Source organism: Ranitomeya variabilis, chromosome 5 (assembly GCF_051348905.1).
Source record: "Ranitomeya variabilis isolate aRanVar5 chromosome 5, aRanVar5.hap1, whole genome shotgun sequence".
Lineage (NCBI taxonomy): Eukaryota > Metazoa > Chordata > Amphibia > Anura > Dendrobatidae > Ranitomeya > Ranitomeya variabilis.
The window spans coordinates 619,080,542-619,096,420 of record NC_135236.1 but is presented as its reverse complement, the minus strand read 5'-3'; the positions used below and the strand labels follow the sequence as shown (position 1 = coordinate 619,096,420).

General features: G+C 39.5%; 1 protein-coding gene across 2 annotated transcripts in view; it reads left to right on the top strand.

The window, feature by feature from the left end:
* Positions 1 to 15,879, top strand: part of GABRG2 (gamma-aminobutyric acid type A receptor subunit gamma2) — a 230,586-nt gene that overhangs the window by 110,014 nt on the left and 104,693 nt on the right. For both annotated transcript variants that reach the window (XM_077266107.1, XM_077266106.1), the window contains exons 2-3: positions 9,335 to 9,483; positions 15,649 to 15,716. In XM_077266107.1, the coding sequence (XP_077122222.1) occupies positions 9,335 to 9,483; positions 15,649 to 15,716 (217 nt within the window). The remainder of the gene's footprint in view (positions 1 to 9,334; positions 9,484 to 15,648; positions 15,717 to 15,879) is intronic.

Genomic DNA, 15,879 nt, shown 5'->3' with positions numbered 1-15,879 from the left:
AAGAGGCCCTGGACGCACATCTCGATGGATTTTATTTCGGATCTTCCTGTTTCTCAGAAGATGTCTGTCATCTGGGTGGTGTGTGATCGTTTCTCTAAGATGGTCCATTTGGTTCCCCTGCCTAAGTTGCCTTCTTCTTCCGAGTTGGTTCCTCTGTTTTTTCAAAATGTGGTCCGTTTGCATGGTATTCCGGAGAATATCGTTTCTGACAGAGGTACCCAATTCGTGTCTAGATTTTGGCGAGCATTCTGTGCTAGGATGGGCATAGATTTGTCTTTCTCGTCTGCTTTCCATCCTCAGACTAATGGCCAGACCGAGCGGACGAATCAGACCTTGGAGACATATTTGAGGTGTTTTGTGTCTGCAGATCAGGATGATTGGGTTGCTTTTTTGCCTTTAGCGGAGTTTGCCCTCAATAATCGGGCCAGTTCTGCCACCTTGGTGTCTCCCTTTTTCTGTAATTCGGGGTTTCATCCTCGATTTTCTTCTGGTCAGGTGGAATCTTCGGATTGTCCTGGAGTGGATGCTGTGGTGGAGAGGTTGCATCAGATTTGGGGGCAGGTAGTGGACAATTTGAAGTTGTCCCAGGAGAAGACTCAGCTTTTTGCCAACCGCCGGCGTCGGGTTGGTCCTCGGCTTTGTGTTGGGGACTTGGTGTGGTTGTCTTCTCGTTTTGTCCCTATGAGGGTTTCTTCTCCCAAGTTTAAGCCTCGGTTCATGGGCCCGTACAAGATATTGGAGATTCTTAACCCTGTGTCCTTCCGTTTGGACCTCCCTGCATCTTTTTCTATTCATAATGTTTTTCATCGGTCATTATTGCGCAGGTATGAGGTACCGGTTGTGCCTTCCGTTGAGCCTCCTGCTCCGGTGTTGGTTGAGGGCGAGTTGGAGTACGTTGTGGAAAAAATCTTGGACTCCCGTGTTTCCAGATGGAAACTCCAGTATCTGGTCAAATGGAAGGGATACGGTCAGGAGGATAATTCTTGGGTGACTGCCTCTGATGTTCATGCCTCCGATTTGGTCCGTGCCTTTCATAGGGCTCATCCTGATCGCCCTGGTGGTTCTGGTGAGGGTTCGGTGCCCCCTCCTTGAGGGGGGGGTACTGTTGTGAAATTGGATTTTGGGCTCCCCCGGTGGCCACTGGTGGAATTGAACTGGTGTGCATCATCCTCTCTGTTCACCTGTTTCCATCAGGATGTGGGAGTCGCTATTTAGCCTTGCTCCTCTGTCACTTCCATGCCGGTCAACATTGTAATCATAAGCCTTTCTGTGCATATTCCTGCTGCTAGACAACTCCCAGCTAAGTTGGACTTAGTCCTTGTTTGTTTTTGCATTTTGTTCCAGTTCACAGCTGTAGTTTCGTTTCTGTGTCTGGAAAGCTCTTGTGATCTGAAATTGCCACTCTGATGTTATGAGTTAATACTAGAGTCTTAAAGTAATTTCAGGATGGTATTTTGATAGGGTTTTCAGCTGACCATGAAAGTGCCCTTTCTGTCTTCCTGCTATCTAGTAAGCGGACCTCAATTTTGCTAAACCTATTTTCATACTACGTTTGTCATTTCATCTAAAATCACCGCCAATATTTGTGGGGGCCTCTGTCTGCCTTTCGGGGAAATTTCTCTAGAGGTGAGCCAGGACTATATTTTCCTCTGCCAGGATTAGTTAGTCCTCCGGCCGGCGCTGGGCGTCTAGGGATAAAACGCAGGCTACGCTACCCGGCTACTGTTAGTTGTGCGGCAGGTTTAGTTCATGGTCAGTTTAGTTTCCATCCTTCCAAGAGCTAGTTCGTATGTTTGCTGGGCTATGTTCTCTTGCCATTGAGAACCATAACAGGGGGCTCTAGGCAGCTGCCTGCCCCTAATGCCGGCCCTGCCTGCAGCCGCACCAGTTGAACCAGCGGTATGTTCACCCATGCCGTTAGCACAGGTGATGGTATATTGTACCCTTGCCATTCATTCCCAATTTACAATTATGCAAGGCAAGAATGACCCCATCTCCATTATTATATATCATCATAAAATGTTTGGCAAGATCTTTTAGAAAGAAAACTTTTATCCAGCATGTTTTGGTGGGAAAAACATTTTGCAATACAGCCTTTAGTGTAAATTATCTACTATATTTATATACACCTCTAACCTGTAAATAAGTTTTCTCAATACTCTGTCTGGATTCCAAGCATTTGTTAAAGCAAATGTCTGGGAAAAAAGAAAAATTCCATAAGGGGTTTAAGCTGTAAAAAAAGCAACAAACTAAGTGATACTTTACTACCATAACCTACCTGGATTTAGAGCAGGCTCCTCCATGATCTGCACTTACACAAGAAGATGAGACCCATCAGTCACCATAGCACCGGCAGCAGGACCACTGCAGCCTGTGACTGACTGCTGCAGTCAAGTGACTTGAGCAGCAAGTCATCGTGAAAACATGCGGTGATTGCATAAAAACATAAGCAGACATCCTACTAGCAGTGGAACAGTGGCATCTACTCTTCATCTGTAGGCACAGACCATGAAGCAGCCTGCACTATTGGGCGCTGGTAGTTGAGTATCCCTTAGTTGGTAATTTTTTATAGCTCCAAGCCCTTAGGCTAGGTTCACATTGCATCAATGGCAATGCGCTGATGACATGCGTTACACAGCGGCACTAACGTTATGTAACAGATGCGTTAGCGCACGCATTGACTGCCACTATGTAGAGCATCGCTAACACATGTCATAATCGGCATGCGTTAGTGATGTGCCGTCATTCTGTGATGGACCCTCGGACGCGGGCTGCAGCGTTTCCGGGTCCATCACCGATGGCACAGATGGAGCATCTGCACTATCACGATCACATAACGCGATCTTTACAAGGCTCTAATGATGGTGCAGTCCATTTAATTGAATGGACTGCAGTAACGCAATATGAACCCTACCTTAGGGAACTTTCCATTTTGCTCAAAGAGCGTCTTCAAGGCTCACTAAGTGAAGTGGACTCTCTAAGTAGTATGTCTGTATAAGCAGCACGAACCAAGGTGTTGGTGCAGCATGGAACAACAGGATTAGATATGCTGGTTAGAACAAGGAGAACAGTAAAGCTATATATTCTGGAGGAAACTAAGAACTTCAGAGCTGACTACATAGGATGACTATAGATACTTGATTAAGCCAAGTCTCAGAGTTACATAAGGCTACTAGACATTAATGTGTTAGATGTGATGTTTAGATATGTAGTAAACTGGTCCCATCATGAGTGAAGCTTGAAGAAATAGGCCTTGTAAAATAAGACCTCATCACAGTGACTTTGCTCAATACACAAACCCTCAATATTGTTGGGTTTGGCTGACTTTGGTTTAATGTGTATGGATGTTTTAGGTTTTTCATTCACATATAAGTGGCAAAGCCCTTGAGCAGACGAACCTCACCTTAAACTCATCTGTACTATTCCTGAGATCAGGAGATACTGAGATATCTGCGCTGTTCATAGCTGCTACCAAACATAAGATATACAAATACAGACTATTTCAACCCACAGAATCCTTTATATGTGAAACGAAAAGCTTTATGAAGACTTATGCAAATGTTTTTTGTTTAATTTAATTGTAATTGGAAAGTTTGCTATAAATTTATACAACGCAAAAGTGAAGACTAATACACAAAAAGTCTACATCTAAAATTAGATTTTAATTAGCAATCTATAAAATTATCTTGACTTTTTTGTGTTCTACTAATGGAAATGCTGCATACGTATATAACCAAAGTGAGACATCATACATATAAATAGAAAAACACACTTATGTGCCAGGATTATATATAGCTGCATGATGCTTTAATAGTGTTGGCGAAAATCACACTAATTATATATGCAAAGAATTGCACTTTTCTAATTATATTCCCCACAGTAAGACAATATATGCAGTCTTAGAATACTTTTTTCCATCTACACAGCACCTTTTAGTCTAGCAAAAGCCTAAAAGTCAATATTGTTTCAGAACCTAACCAATATGCTTAGTTTAGTAAGCAACCCGCTGTCATAGTCCCTGGGTCATCATATTCTTCTTCATTTGTACCCACCCTACAGAATCCAAGGCAAGTGAAAACCCATAAATCTACAGTACAATACATTACTAGTGTTCTAGGTGACTAACAAAGCATAACTAACTTACCATAAGTCTGGTCCCACTACTGGGAGCTCTAGACACGGGGGTCACCTGCCGATGCAGGGACTCCCTCTTGATAGAAATACCCCACGTCTATTTTGCAGTTCCCCTGATGATTCTCCCCTATGGGAGAGGAAACGCGTAGGGAAGGTCACTTTGTTTTGGTGGGTACAATATACTAGACTGACTTGGGGACTGCCCTTGTCAGGGCGGGAGCTACACAGGGGCACGACTGGGGTAGTATAGAACATACCTCCCCCACTTCCCCTAAGAATATTGGTGGATGCTCCCGAAAAAGGAAAAAGAATAAGGACTATTTGGTGAGACAAAACCATTTTTTAATATGGCACTGGTTACATGAGCACTTTTTTGCACTTTATCACATGTTGCGCTATTATCCATTTGATATTTTAAAAGATTATTTATTAAAAGTTATGTTTTAGGTCTTTGTGTATATTAGTTGGTCTCCTAGCTTATTTGCCTATTGTAATTTGAGGACCTAAGGGGTATCATATCTAGATACACCCTATACGTGGTATATATTAACAAAGCAAAGTGCCCACAATTATAGATGAGTTAATCAAATTCTTATGAATTTCATGAACAACTTGCACTCACTAAAATGTAGTGCCTACCTTTTTCAAAATGATTCATACAAATTCCAGCAAAATGTCTTCCATTCTGAGGCCTGATCTTCCATTCTGAGGCCTGAAAAGTAGTATGAAATGTTTATGCTAACCTCAACTCAGTCACAGGCCTTTACACTTCCGCTCGACATCTGCCTTCTGATCAGGTTATCTGTCATCTATCTTCTTCTCTGGTGCTGTTGTTCCTCACAAGGGCTGATGCCGGCAGAAGTCATGATGCAAATTATACAGATTTTATTAGAGTAATTTTACAATTAATTTATTCAATGCAAATCAAATTTCCCAGCTAAATATGAGCGAATCTGCCAAATTAGAATTTTGGCCAATTTATTCATCTCTGCCTACAATTTCTTAATACAATTCTATAGGCAATCCACTATGAGACACTGTAAAAAGAAGTTTTGTCTCCATATAAATTATATAGCGCACCAAGGTGCGGTATGAGTCTATAGCAGGTTGTACAGGCTGCTTATTACAGACTATCATTACGCTAATATTCTAATGTAGTTATGTGCAGTGTGTGACCACATCAATTTTATGGTCAAACTGTAAATTTTATGGTAGCATCCAGGCTTTTCAATGATGTGTTCATGAGTTCTCTAGATTTAATATGATTGATTTCAGAAGTTTTTGTAAACTATAGCACAAATCCATACATACTGATAGCAGGCATACATTTTATTTTACAACATTTTAAGATGCCTATACTATAAATTTGAGACATTTTACCTAACACTACCCTGAATTGAGACCATAAGAATGGTCTAAGTAATTTCACCCTATGCTTCTTTACAATAAGACTTGCAGAATATCTAGATCGATGTGGACATTTAGGGTTCCTTCTATGAAGCGTAACAAAGTTTGACTAAACAGTAGAGAGGAGAACCTTTTTTGAGTAGAATTTAATTCAACTCAAAATTTACAAAAATCCACATTTACCAAAATACAAATTTTTTTGTCATTCGCTTCTGCGTGGATTAGGCAAAACGATTGCTGCCGGCAGAACTGCAAAGGGCCATCAAAAGGTTTAAAAATAAAAAAGAAATTATATTCATCCTCCACTCTTCATCGTTACCCATCTAGTTCATGCCACATCTCGTTATCACCGTCGTTCATGCTGAAAGCCCCGGGATGGTTCAGCGCATGCACGTATAAGGACATGGCATGTATCGTGACGTGGTAACATCATTACCTTTTACGTGCTTGGAAGAATCACTGGACTCATTAGATCTGGAATTCCAGGCCTAGCACGAGAGGCTCAGGGATTCAGCACTCACGGCGATGATCAGAAGATGTGACGAGGATTGAATTGGTAATGGTGAGGAGTGAAGAGACTGGAATGGAGAGCTGTGAGGTGACTATAAAGATTTTTTTAATTTTTCACATGCTACGTATATTACAATCTGGAGTCTGTAGAAACCATAAAGGATAATTAGAAACATTGAATTAGCGTAGACTAACTTCTCTGTGAATTGAGTTTCCCAGAAAAATCCTCTCGAAAAGGCAAATTTTAGTTTTGCCTAATTCACTCCTCCCTACTAAACAGGTTATTTCCACATTATAATTTGTCCTTTTACACCGCTTACTGTACATAAGAACTACTGTAACTGCTTTTATACCGATGGCAGCTTTTATTAGAGAAATTACTACATTTGTATGTATGACTGTATCTCCTTTATATATTTATGCCATATATATCCTTTATATATGTTTTCCTAGAAATTTAGCACAAGCTGTTTGTTGGTATTGTTGGAATGATTGCACGCTGCTAATTAAATAATGTTGTAAACAATGACTTCTTTTAGTACAGTGACTAAGAATTTCTACAGAAAAGTATAAACTCAGTACTCAATGTTTTCTATAGTATGACGACAGGTACTTGAAACAGGTGAGTTGCTAAGTAACAGAAGGCAATGAACCTTAATGCAGAGTCATATAAAAATCACTATCTCAGATTATATTCAATATTAAGAACAGATGAATGTAATATATTGAAAGGGAGTTAAATTGCATTTATAAATGTTATTTAGATTATTAACAATTGTAAAATTCTTGGGTCAAAGGGGTAATTTTTCTCCATATGGAGAGTGACAAGCCAGTGTGAGGAGGCTTATAGGCCATGCAATGCATCCAAATCAGAAGTCATGCTTTACACTAAGGAAGAGAAACACCCCAAAACACATGTCTGCAAATTAAGATTCTGGTTTTGCTTCCATCTGAAGTCACTTGGCAAGGCTCATTAATGGGCTGATATTGACTTTTAGGATTCCAATAGGTGGCATAAGAGTTCATGTCCTCTTCCTCTCTGATGAGACAATTTGCATATGCATAATTCTAAACCAATCGGTCAAGCTTAACCCTCTAGATGTCCTAGTGGGATGAGGCACCAGCTTAAGTACTTTGTCTCACAAATAGAAATGTACTTCTAAAGAGAAGTATAGGAAAATTAGACAACTCAGCAGTTCAAATAGAAAAGGTTTCTTTACATTTTTCTAGGTTTTAATTGCAATGTGACACAAAATGTGAAAGGAAAGGAAGTAGTTTAATAAGGAAATGCAGTTTCCTGTCATATTTTTGCTAACTGTTTATGTTTAGTGTTCCTTTAACCCTTTTAGAACCAATGACTGATATAGCCCGTCATGAGCAGGTGTCAGTTTCTGCAACATTACAAACTATCATGACTTTAAACTGTCACTGCGTGTAAACATGAAGTGATATTTTCGTGCCAAAAGCTGTAAATGAGAGCTGAGTGGCAAGGGAAGATGTGCGGAAGCCCATGCCATTGATCCCCGTACTCAGGGCACTATGTTTGGTCAATCAAATTGACTGACCGAGCATGATCACGCAGGAGGTGCTGATATATCAGATTCAGCACCTCCCGCTCTATCACAGCAGGAGCTCGGCGTTGCTTATGGTCGAGCTCCTGCACTAACAGCCAGGGACGGTGCCCTGGCCTTTTAACCCCCAATATGCTGCAGTCGAAAGTGGACGCAATATTTAGGAGATATGCAGAGGGAGAAAGGTCCCTCTGACTTCAGATGAGCACTCCTGCAAAATCATTGCTGGGACCCGATTATTGCCGTGATGACTCGGGGTCATAAGTAATGTTATTTTTTTTTCTTTCCACATTACATTCATTCCTGTGAAGGACCTGAAGGGTTAATAAACTGTTTGAATGTGGTTTTGAGCACCTTGATGTGTGCAATTCTTAGAAAGGTGTCACTTTGGGTATTTTCTATCATGTAAACCCCTTCAAAGTCACTTCAAATGCGGTGTGGTTCTTTAAAAAAATTTGTTGAAAAAATTAGAAATTGCTGATCAACTTTAACCCTTCTAACTTCCTGACAAAAAATATTTAAAATTTGCACTGATGTAAAGTAGAAATGTGGGAAATGTTATTTATTAACTATTTTGTGTGATATAAGTCTCTGATTTAAGGGAATTGAAAATTCTGATATTTTCACAAATAAACACGTCATATCGAACAATTTTATCACTAACATGAAGTACAATATGTCATGAAAAACTCAGTGGGATCCATTGAAGCGTTTCACTGGTCAGGTTTAAAAATGAGCCCTGGTCATTAACCTACAAAATGACTGGGTCCCTAGAGGGTGAAGTTAGTTTTAAATGCAGAAGTGGAACTAAGCAGAGTTTTTGTCACCCCCCCCCCCAAGTTCTTTAGTCTAAGGGATTCAAAAAGTGTAATTAGTCTTTAAAGAGAGACCAACTATATAAATGACACAAGGTACTTGTAGGACCCTGTTACAGATTATGCACTGGGATATACTGTAGAAGTTCCAAGTTAGTTTTTGGACAAAGAATAGATATTGGCCAGCTAAATGGTATATACTACAGAAATTATAGTAATAAAAAGCAATTACTAGCTAATATTAACAGAAGCTTCCCTTTAAGAATGCACAGAGCGGTTTGTAGCCTCCACAGCATCCCCTAAACATTTAAGGGAACCTGTCAGGTGATTCATGTTACCCGAACAGAACAGTATCCATCCCTCCCTGGTTGTTTGATAGCAGTCAGGTATATTATTCTCTGAAACACTCAGGATTTTCAGAAAATATATACTTTTGAGAATTGAAGACCAGTTGAGTCTGGCCAGTTCGTCCCTACTTAGCTCCTGATGATTGAAACGTCTCTCCATCATGTGTACATAGAGAGAGACCTGTCAGTCACCTGCAGTAGCATTGAGAAGTTATTGAAAACACATTTTCTTTAAATTTACAGAGAATAATATATTGTAATTGTGCAGCCAGACTGTGATTCATGCTGCCCGCGGTTTGGGCATCATGAACCGCATGACAGGTTCCATGTAATATTTTCTTCCTGGGCTCAACCCCCACTCAATTTTTGGGCATATGAAAGTGGATTAGTTGTTGGGTATATTAGAGATTCCAAATATTTTTTATATTCTGATTAGGTGTTTTATTGAATACATTTTTTAACAAAAACTTTCCACTTTTCAATTTTAATGATTATATAAATATGCAAAATGAATTGATATATATTTGTTTTATTTATTCTCCGACTGTAGTTCTCTTCAAAAAGAAGATGCAGATTATGAAGATACATCAACTAATAGAAATTGGCTGTTGACAAGAAAATTCCATGATAATGATGTTACTTCCATTCTAAATGGACTTTTAAAGGGTTATGACAACAAGCTGAGACCTGATATTGGAGGTACGTTATTGAGAGGGTGGCTATTAGTAATATCTTTGTAAAAATAATACAAGGTGATATACAGTTGTTTGAAAAAGTGTTTGCCACCTCCCTGATTTCTAATCTTTTGCATGTTTCTCACACTTAAATATTTCAGATCACCAAACTCTGTCTGGATTTCTGACTATGTTCTAAGTTTATATACATTTAATTAACATATTTTTCTATTAAAGGTAGTATTCATTGGGTCTAATGCTCTAACAAGATGCCACAAGCTGTACTGTTCTTGATGACAATTTATTTCTGCCTAAAGATTTACGTTACTCTTTGTCTTTAACCCCTTCATGACCTTGGGATTTTCCATTTTTCCGTGTTCGTTTTTCGCTCCCCTCCTTCCCAGAGGCATAACTTTTTTATTTTTCTGTCAATTTTGCCATGTTAGGGCTTATTTTTTGCGGGACGAGTTGTACTTTTGAAAGACATCATTGGTTTTAGCATGTCGTGTACTAGAAAACGGGAAAAAATTCCAAGTGCGGTGAAATTGCAAAAAAAGTGCAGTCCCACACTTGTTTTTTTGTTTGGCTTTTTGGCAAATCCAAACTTTGCTAAAAAAAAAAAAAAAAAATTGCGCGATTTTCCGATACCGGTAGCGTCTACATTTTTCATGATCTGAGGGCTTATTTTTTGCGTGCCGAGCTGGCGTTTTTAATGATACCATTTTGGTGCAGATACGTTCTTTTGATCGCCCGTTATTGCATTTTAATGCAATGTTGCGGCGACCAAAATAACGTAATTCTGGCGTTTCAAATTTTTTTCTCGCTACGCTGTTTAGTGATCAGGTTAATGCTTTTTATTATTGATAGATCAGGCGATTCTGAACGCGGCGATACCAAATATGTGTAGGTTTGATTTTTTTTTTATTGATTTATTTTGAATGGGGCGAAAGGGGGGAGATTTAAACTTTTATATTTTTTTATTTTTTTATTTTTTTTCACTTTTTTTTTACTTATGCCATGCTGCAATAGCCTCCATAGGAGGCTAGAAGCTGGCACAACGCGATCGGCCCTGCTACATAGCAGCGATCATCAGATCGCTGCTATGCAGCAGAAATGCAGGTGTGCTGTGAGCGCCGACCACAGGGTGGTGCTCACAGCTACCGGCGATCAGTAACCATAGAGGTGTCAAGGACCTCTATGGTTACTATTCAGAAGCATCGCTGACCCCCGATCATGTGACGGGGTCGGCGATGCGCTCATTTCTGGCCGCCCGGCCGGAAGCGCCTGTTAAATGCCGCTGTCTGTGTTTGACAGCGGCATTTAACTAGGTATTATCAGCGGGTGAATCGCAATTTCACCTGCCGCTATTGCGAGCACATGTCAGCTGTTCAAAATAGCTGACATGTCCCAGCTTTGATGCGGGCTCACCGCCGGAGCCCATCATCAAAGCGGGGTATCTGACCTCAGAACATACTATCCCGTCTGAGGTCAGAACGGGGTTAAATGAATATTGCATTGGTTTACTAAAAAATAATTGTGCAAAAACAATTACAATAATAGCATCTTTTATAGATGCATAGTTTGCTAGTTTTTAAGGTTGAACGTAGACAAAAATTCATCAAGTTCAACCTATAACCTAACATGTTGATCCAGAAAAAGGCAAAAGTTCATGAGGCTGATGCTATTTGTCCCATAATAGGGGAAAAATTCCTTCCCACCTCAACATATGGCAATTAGACCAGTTCCTTTGATCAACACCCAATCACAGAATCTAGTACCCATTACCTGGACTATTATAGTTTCCAAGAAAGGTATTGAGATCCTCCTTGAACTTTTTTAGTGAATCAACCTTGCACCTTCATATATTTGTACATTGTAATAAGATCACCCATAAGCCTTTTTTTTTTTCCAAACGGAATAACCCCAAGTTTGGTAACCTGTCTTGGTATTGAAGCCCACGCATTCCCTTAATAACCATGGTTGCTCTTCACTGCACCACCTCTAGTTGTACTGTGACCCAACCCAAGTGTAGCACTGTATCAAGCGCCTTGGAAATGTCCATATAGACAACATCCACTGCATTTTCCTGGCCCAGTTTCGAACTTGCTTCCTCATAGAAGCTGATCAAATTAGTTTTACAGTACTGACTGCTGAGAAAATCATGTTGATGCTGGGTCATGTGGTTATTCTTATTGAGATACTCCAGGATAGAATCTCTTATTAAACCCTAAAGGATTTTACCCTCAGCCAAGTTTAAACTTTCCGGCCTATAATGTCCAGGCACAGATTTTTTCCCATTTTTGCATATTGGCACCACATTTGCTATACGCCAGTCCTGTGTTACAGACCCTGTTATTATGGAATTTGTGAATATTAAAAATAATGGTCTGTTTATCACTATACTTAATTCCTGCATTATTCCGGGGTGTATGCCATCCAGGACTGGGGATTTGTCTACGTCTACTTTAGTGATTTTGAGGTGGTGCCGTATGTCCTGCTGGGTTTAGCAGGTGACATTAAGTGGAGAATTTCTAGTATCTCTGGTGGTGTCGTCTGTCATGGGATTTTCATGAAGAGAAATACTAAAGAGAAAAAGTCGTTAAGCAGTTTGGCCTTTCCCTCATCCTCTTCCATCATTTTGCCGACTATTTTTGAGGGGGCCACCACTATTATTTTTGAGATTCTTCCTTTTTTATAGTTGAAAAATATTTTTGAATTATTTTTACTTTCTTTGGCAGTGAGTCTCCTTGTCATGATCTTTACTGGCTTGATTTGATTTTTACACAATTACCGTAATTTTTTCTCTATAATTTTTTACTGCCTCATCAGTCGTCACTCTTCTCTTGCTTTAATTGCCTAAATGCTTTCTTTTTTGTCAATGATTGTGCTCCTTGCATCTCTATTTAGCCATAGTGGTTTCCTTCTGCTTCTAGTTTGTTTATTCCTATAGGGTATACACTCACCGGCCACTTTATTAGGTACACCATGCTAGTAACGGGTTGGACCCCCTTTTGCCTCAATTCTTCGTGGCATAGATTCAACAAGGTGCTGGAAGCATTCCTCAGAGATTTTGGTCCATATTGACATGATGGCATCACACAGTTGCCGCAGATTTGTCGGCTGCACATCCCAAAGATGCTCCATACAAGGCAGGATGGATCCATGCTTTCATGTTGTTTACGCCAAATTCTGACCCTACCATCCAAATGTTGCAGCAGAAATCGAGACTCATCAGACCAAGCAACGTTTTTCCAATCTTCTACTGTCCAATTTCGATGAGCTTGTACAAATTGTAGCCTCAGTTTCCTGTTCTTAGCTGAAAGGAGTGGTACCCGGTGTGGTCTTCTGCTGCTGTAGCAGCTGTAGCCCATCTGCCTCAAAGTTCGACGCACTGTGCGTTCAGAGATGCTCTTAGGCCTACCTTGGTTGTAACGGGTGGCGATTTGAGTCACTGTTGCCTTTCTATCAGCTCGAACCAGTCTGCCCATTCTCCTCTGACCTCTGGCATCAACAAGGCATTTCCGCCCACAGAACTGCCACTCACTGGATTTTTTTTCTTTTTCGGACCATTCTCTGTAAACCCTAGAGATGGTTGTGCGTGAAAATCCCAGTAGATCAGCAGTTTCTGAAATACTCAGACCAGCCCTTCTGGCACCAACAACCATGCCACGTTCAAAGGCACTCAAATCACCTTTCTTCCCCATACTGATGCTCGGTTTGAACTGCAGGAGATTGTCTTGACCATGTCTATATGCCTAAATGCACTGAGTTGCCGCCATGTGATTGGCTGATTAGAAATTAAATGTTAACAAGAAGTTGGACAGGTGTACCTAATAAAGTGGCCAGTGAGTGTATGTTGTGCACAGGTCTTTTTCAGAATGCTAATAAAAGTGTCCAATTTGTATTGTGCACTTTTATTTAAAAAAGTACATTTTTTTAATAACTGTCACGCATTACTAAATAACATAGGCAAATTTGGCAGTCGTGTAATCATAAAAACCTGTTTCGATATAGTGAATACTCAATGGGAATTGATCACCAGGTTTTTGCTTTGAAATCTGAAAGCTCTATGTTTTGGGGCTCAAACATTGATTCCAGCTGCCATTTTGATACAATCATGTTTTTTTATGGTGTAGGTCTGCCAGAGCTCAAAATGGTGAGCTCTGTATAACCTCACCCACACTCCTTTCTGAGTACATTGTACATTGCCAATTATTAACAGAAACCCCAAATACATATTGTGAGATATGGAGGGTGGCGGATAGTAGCACCCACCCTCAAACTCACTCAATCCGCTCCAAAAACATCATATAAAAGAGGAGAAAATACGGAGCATCGATGAACCATAAATATCAAAGTTTATTTCATAAATAGTCCATCATAATAAGTGAAATTCATTAATATTATACAGTAACATGCACGAAGATGCCAAGAAAGATGCCCCACACTCAAATGCCCCCACAAAGGAAAGCATCAAAAAACCCCATGATCTAATATAGTCAAATGCTGTTAAGCAATGGTCTAAGTAGACCTAGCCCTGGTCCCATACACAAATACCCCACAAAAGTATATTAAGTGTAACTCCATCCCATAACACATAAATAGGGGATGAGTATAAGTACCAGGCTTACCAATATCGGGGGCGAGGTGGGAAGACAGCCGGAGAGTGGACCCCGACGCGCGTTTCGCGGAAGCGCCATGCCGCTTTCTCAATTAATATTGGAGTTGGAGTTACACAGATCAGGTTGACATAGAGGCACAATATATCTAGTCCTGTAGTGGTAATCTCCTGCTGATAAAACGCTTTTTTTATTGACGCGAATAACATGTTAAGTGACAGAGCATTGAAATCAGGGTCTCAGCTCCTAAGTTATACTGCTCTCAGATTACATAGCAAAAACCTGATTTATGGTGCTCAGTAAATAGTGGAAATAAAATATGAGCATTTTATTTATTTTTTTGTATTTAATACATAATCTGAAATATGAAATAAAAAATGACCAAATATACTGATGTTTACTTAAAAGTTAAAATAAAAATGAAGCAAAAAAAATTACATCAGCAACAGAATTTTCTTTTACGCATACAGATTCATCTCTCTTATAAGTTTTTTCTTTGGTAGAAATTACAGGAATATATAATTATAATTTCATTTATTTGTGCTTATTGTGTATACCCTTGTGCTTATTTTAGTTATATTGTGTATATAGTTATTGCAAAAATGAATGTACTTGTGTGTATAGTATATAGACCCGAGGAGCATGGTGGAGAGGGGGCCTAGACACAAGTCCTGCACAGGGGCTTTGGCTGTCACTGTCCACCCCTGATGGTGACAAAAGATAAGATTAACTGTAGAAGTATGGCACGAACTTGGTGCAAGAAGTTATCCAGTAAGGTAAAATTGACATAAGTGAAAGGAATATTTTCAAATGTTGTTCTATTCTTGGATCTAATATTTAGGTCTGAGAAGGATGAGTTTGATAGACATGTCATATTTTCACCTATGTAATTATGTAGCTACTTTGGTGTAAATGATTTCAACCTACAGTTATATATAATTTTTTGCTTTTAGTTATTAACATGTGCCATTTAGTTACATACACTCCATTTAAAAAATATCACGACATTACGCAAGACTTACACTAATAATTTTAACATAAATAGAGGGATTTTTTAACCTGAATGCATGTATTATGGGCTGAAAAATATATTGGCATTTCAATTTCAATAAAAGTTTGCACCTTTTCACCTTTACAAGTTCTTTGTTTCCCTTGATGTGCTTTAAGGCCATAAGTCATCTGAGAGGTGCTAAAAAAAATAAAGATCAACAGTCCGATCTGGGATGACAAAGCACTGACAGTCCGCTTGTCTCCCAACCCAAGTGTGATAGTTATATATTTATATATGAGGCTGTCACACTTGGTTCATGAGACAAGGGGCCAGTCCATGCATTACAATCCAAGATCGTACAGATGGAATCCTTAGAAACTCAGAATGAGTACCCTTTCTTTAGCCTGCAATAGACAGTTTAACGCTGCTGCTAGAGAAGGCAAGCAGGCAAATTTTTTAATGAAACCCAAATTTTTTTTAGCCAGAAATTCATGCATTTAAGTAAGGAAATCAATGTTCCCAAATTTGGACACACCGTTAATGACAGACAGCTTCATATCTATCCTTTCTTTGTTAACAGTTAAACCAACAGTAATACATACGGACATGTATGTCAACAGCATTGGACCAGTAAACGCTATCAATATGGTGAGTATTATTATTTTTTCATTGCAAATTATTACTTCAATATCATATTATTATATTACTTCGTCTCACCCTTCTCGCATCCCGTGTTGGTGATCACTCTATTAGATCATATTGGCTTGCATTAACAGTCAAAGTTCAGCACAAATGGCCCAGATTGAAAAAC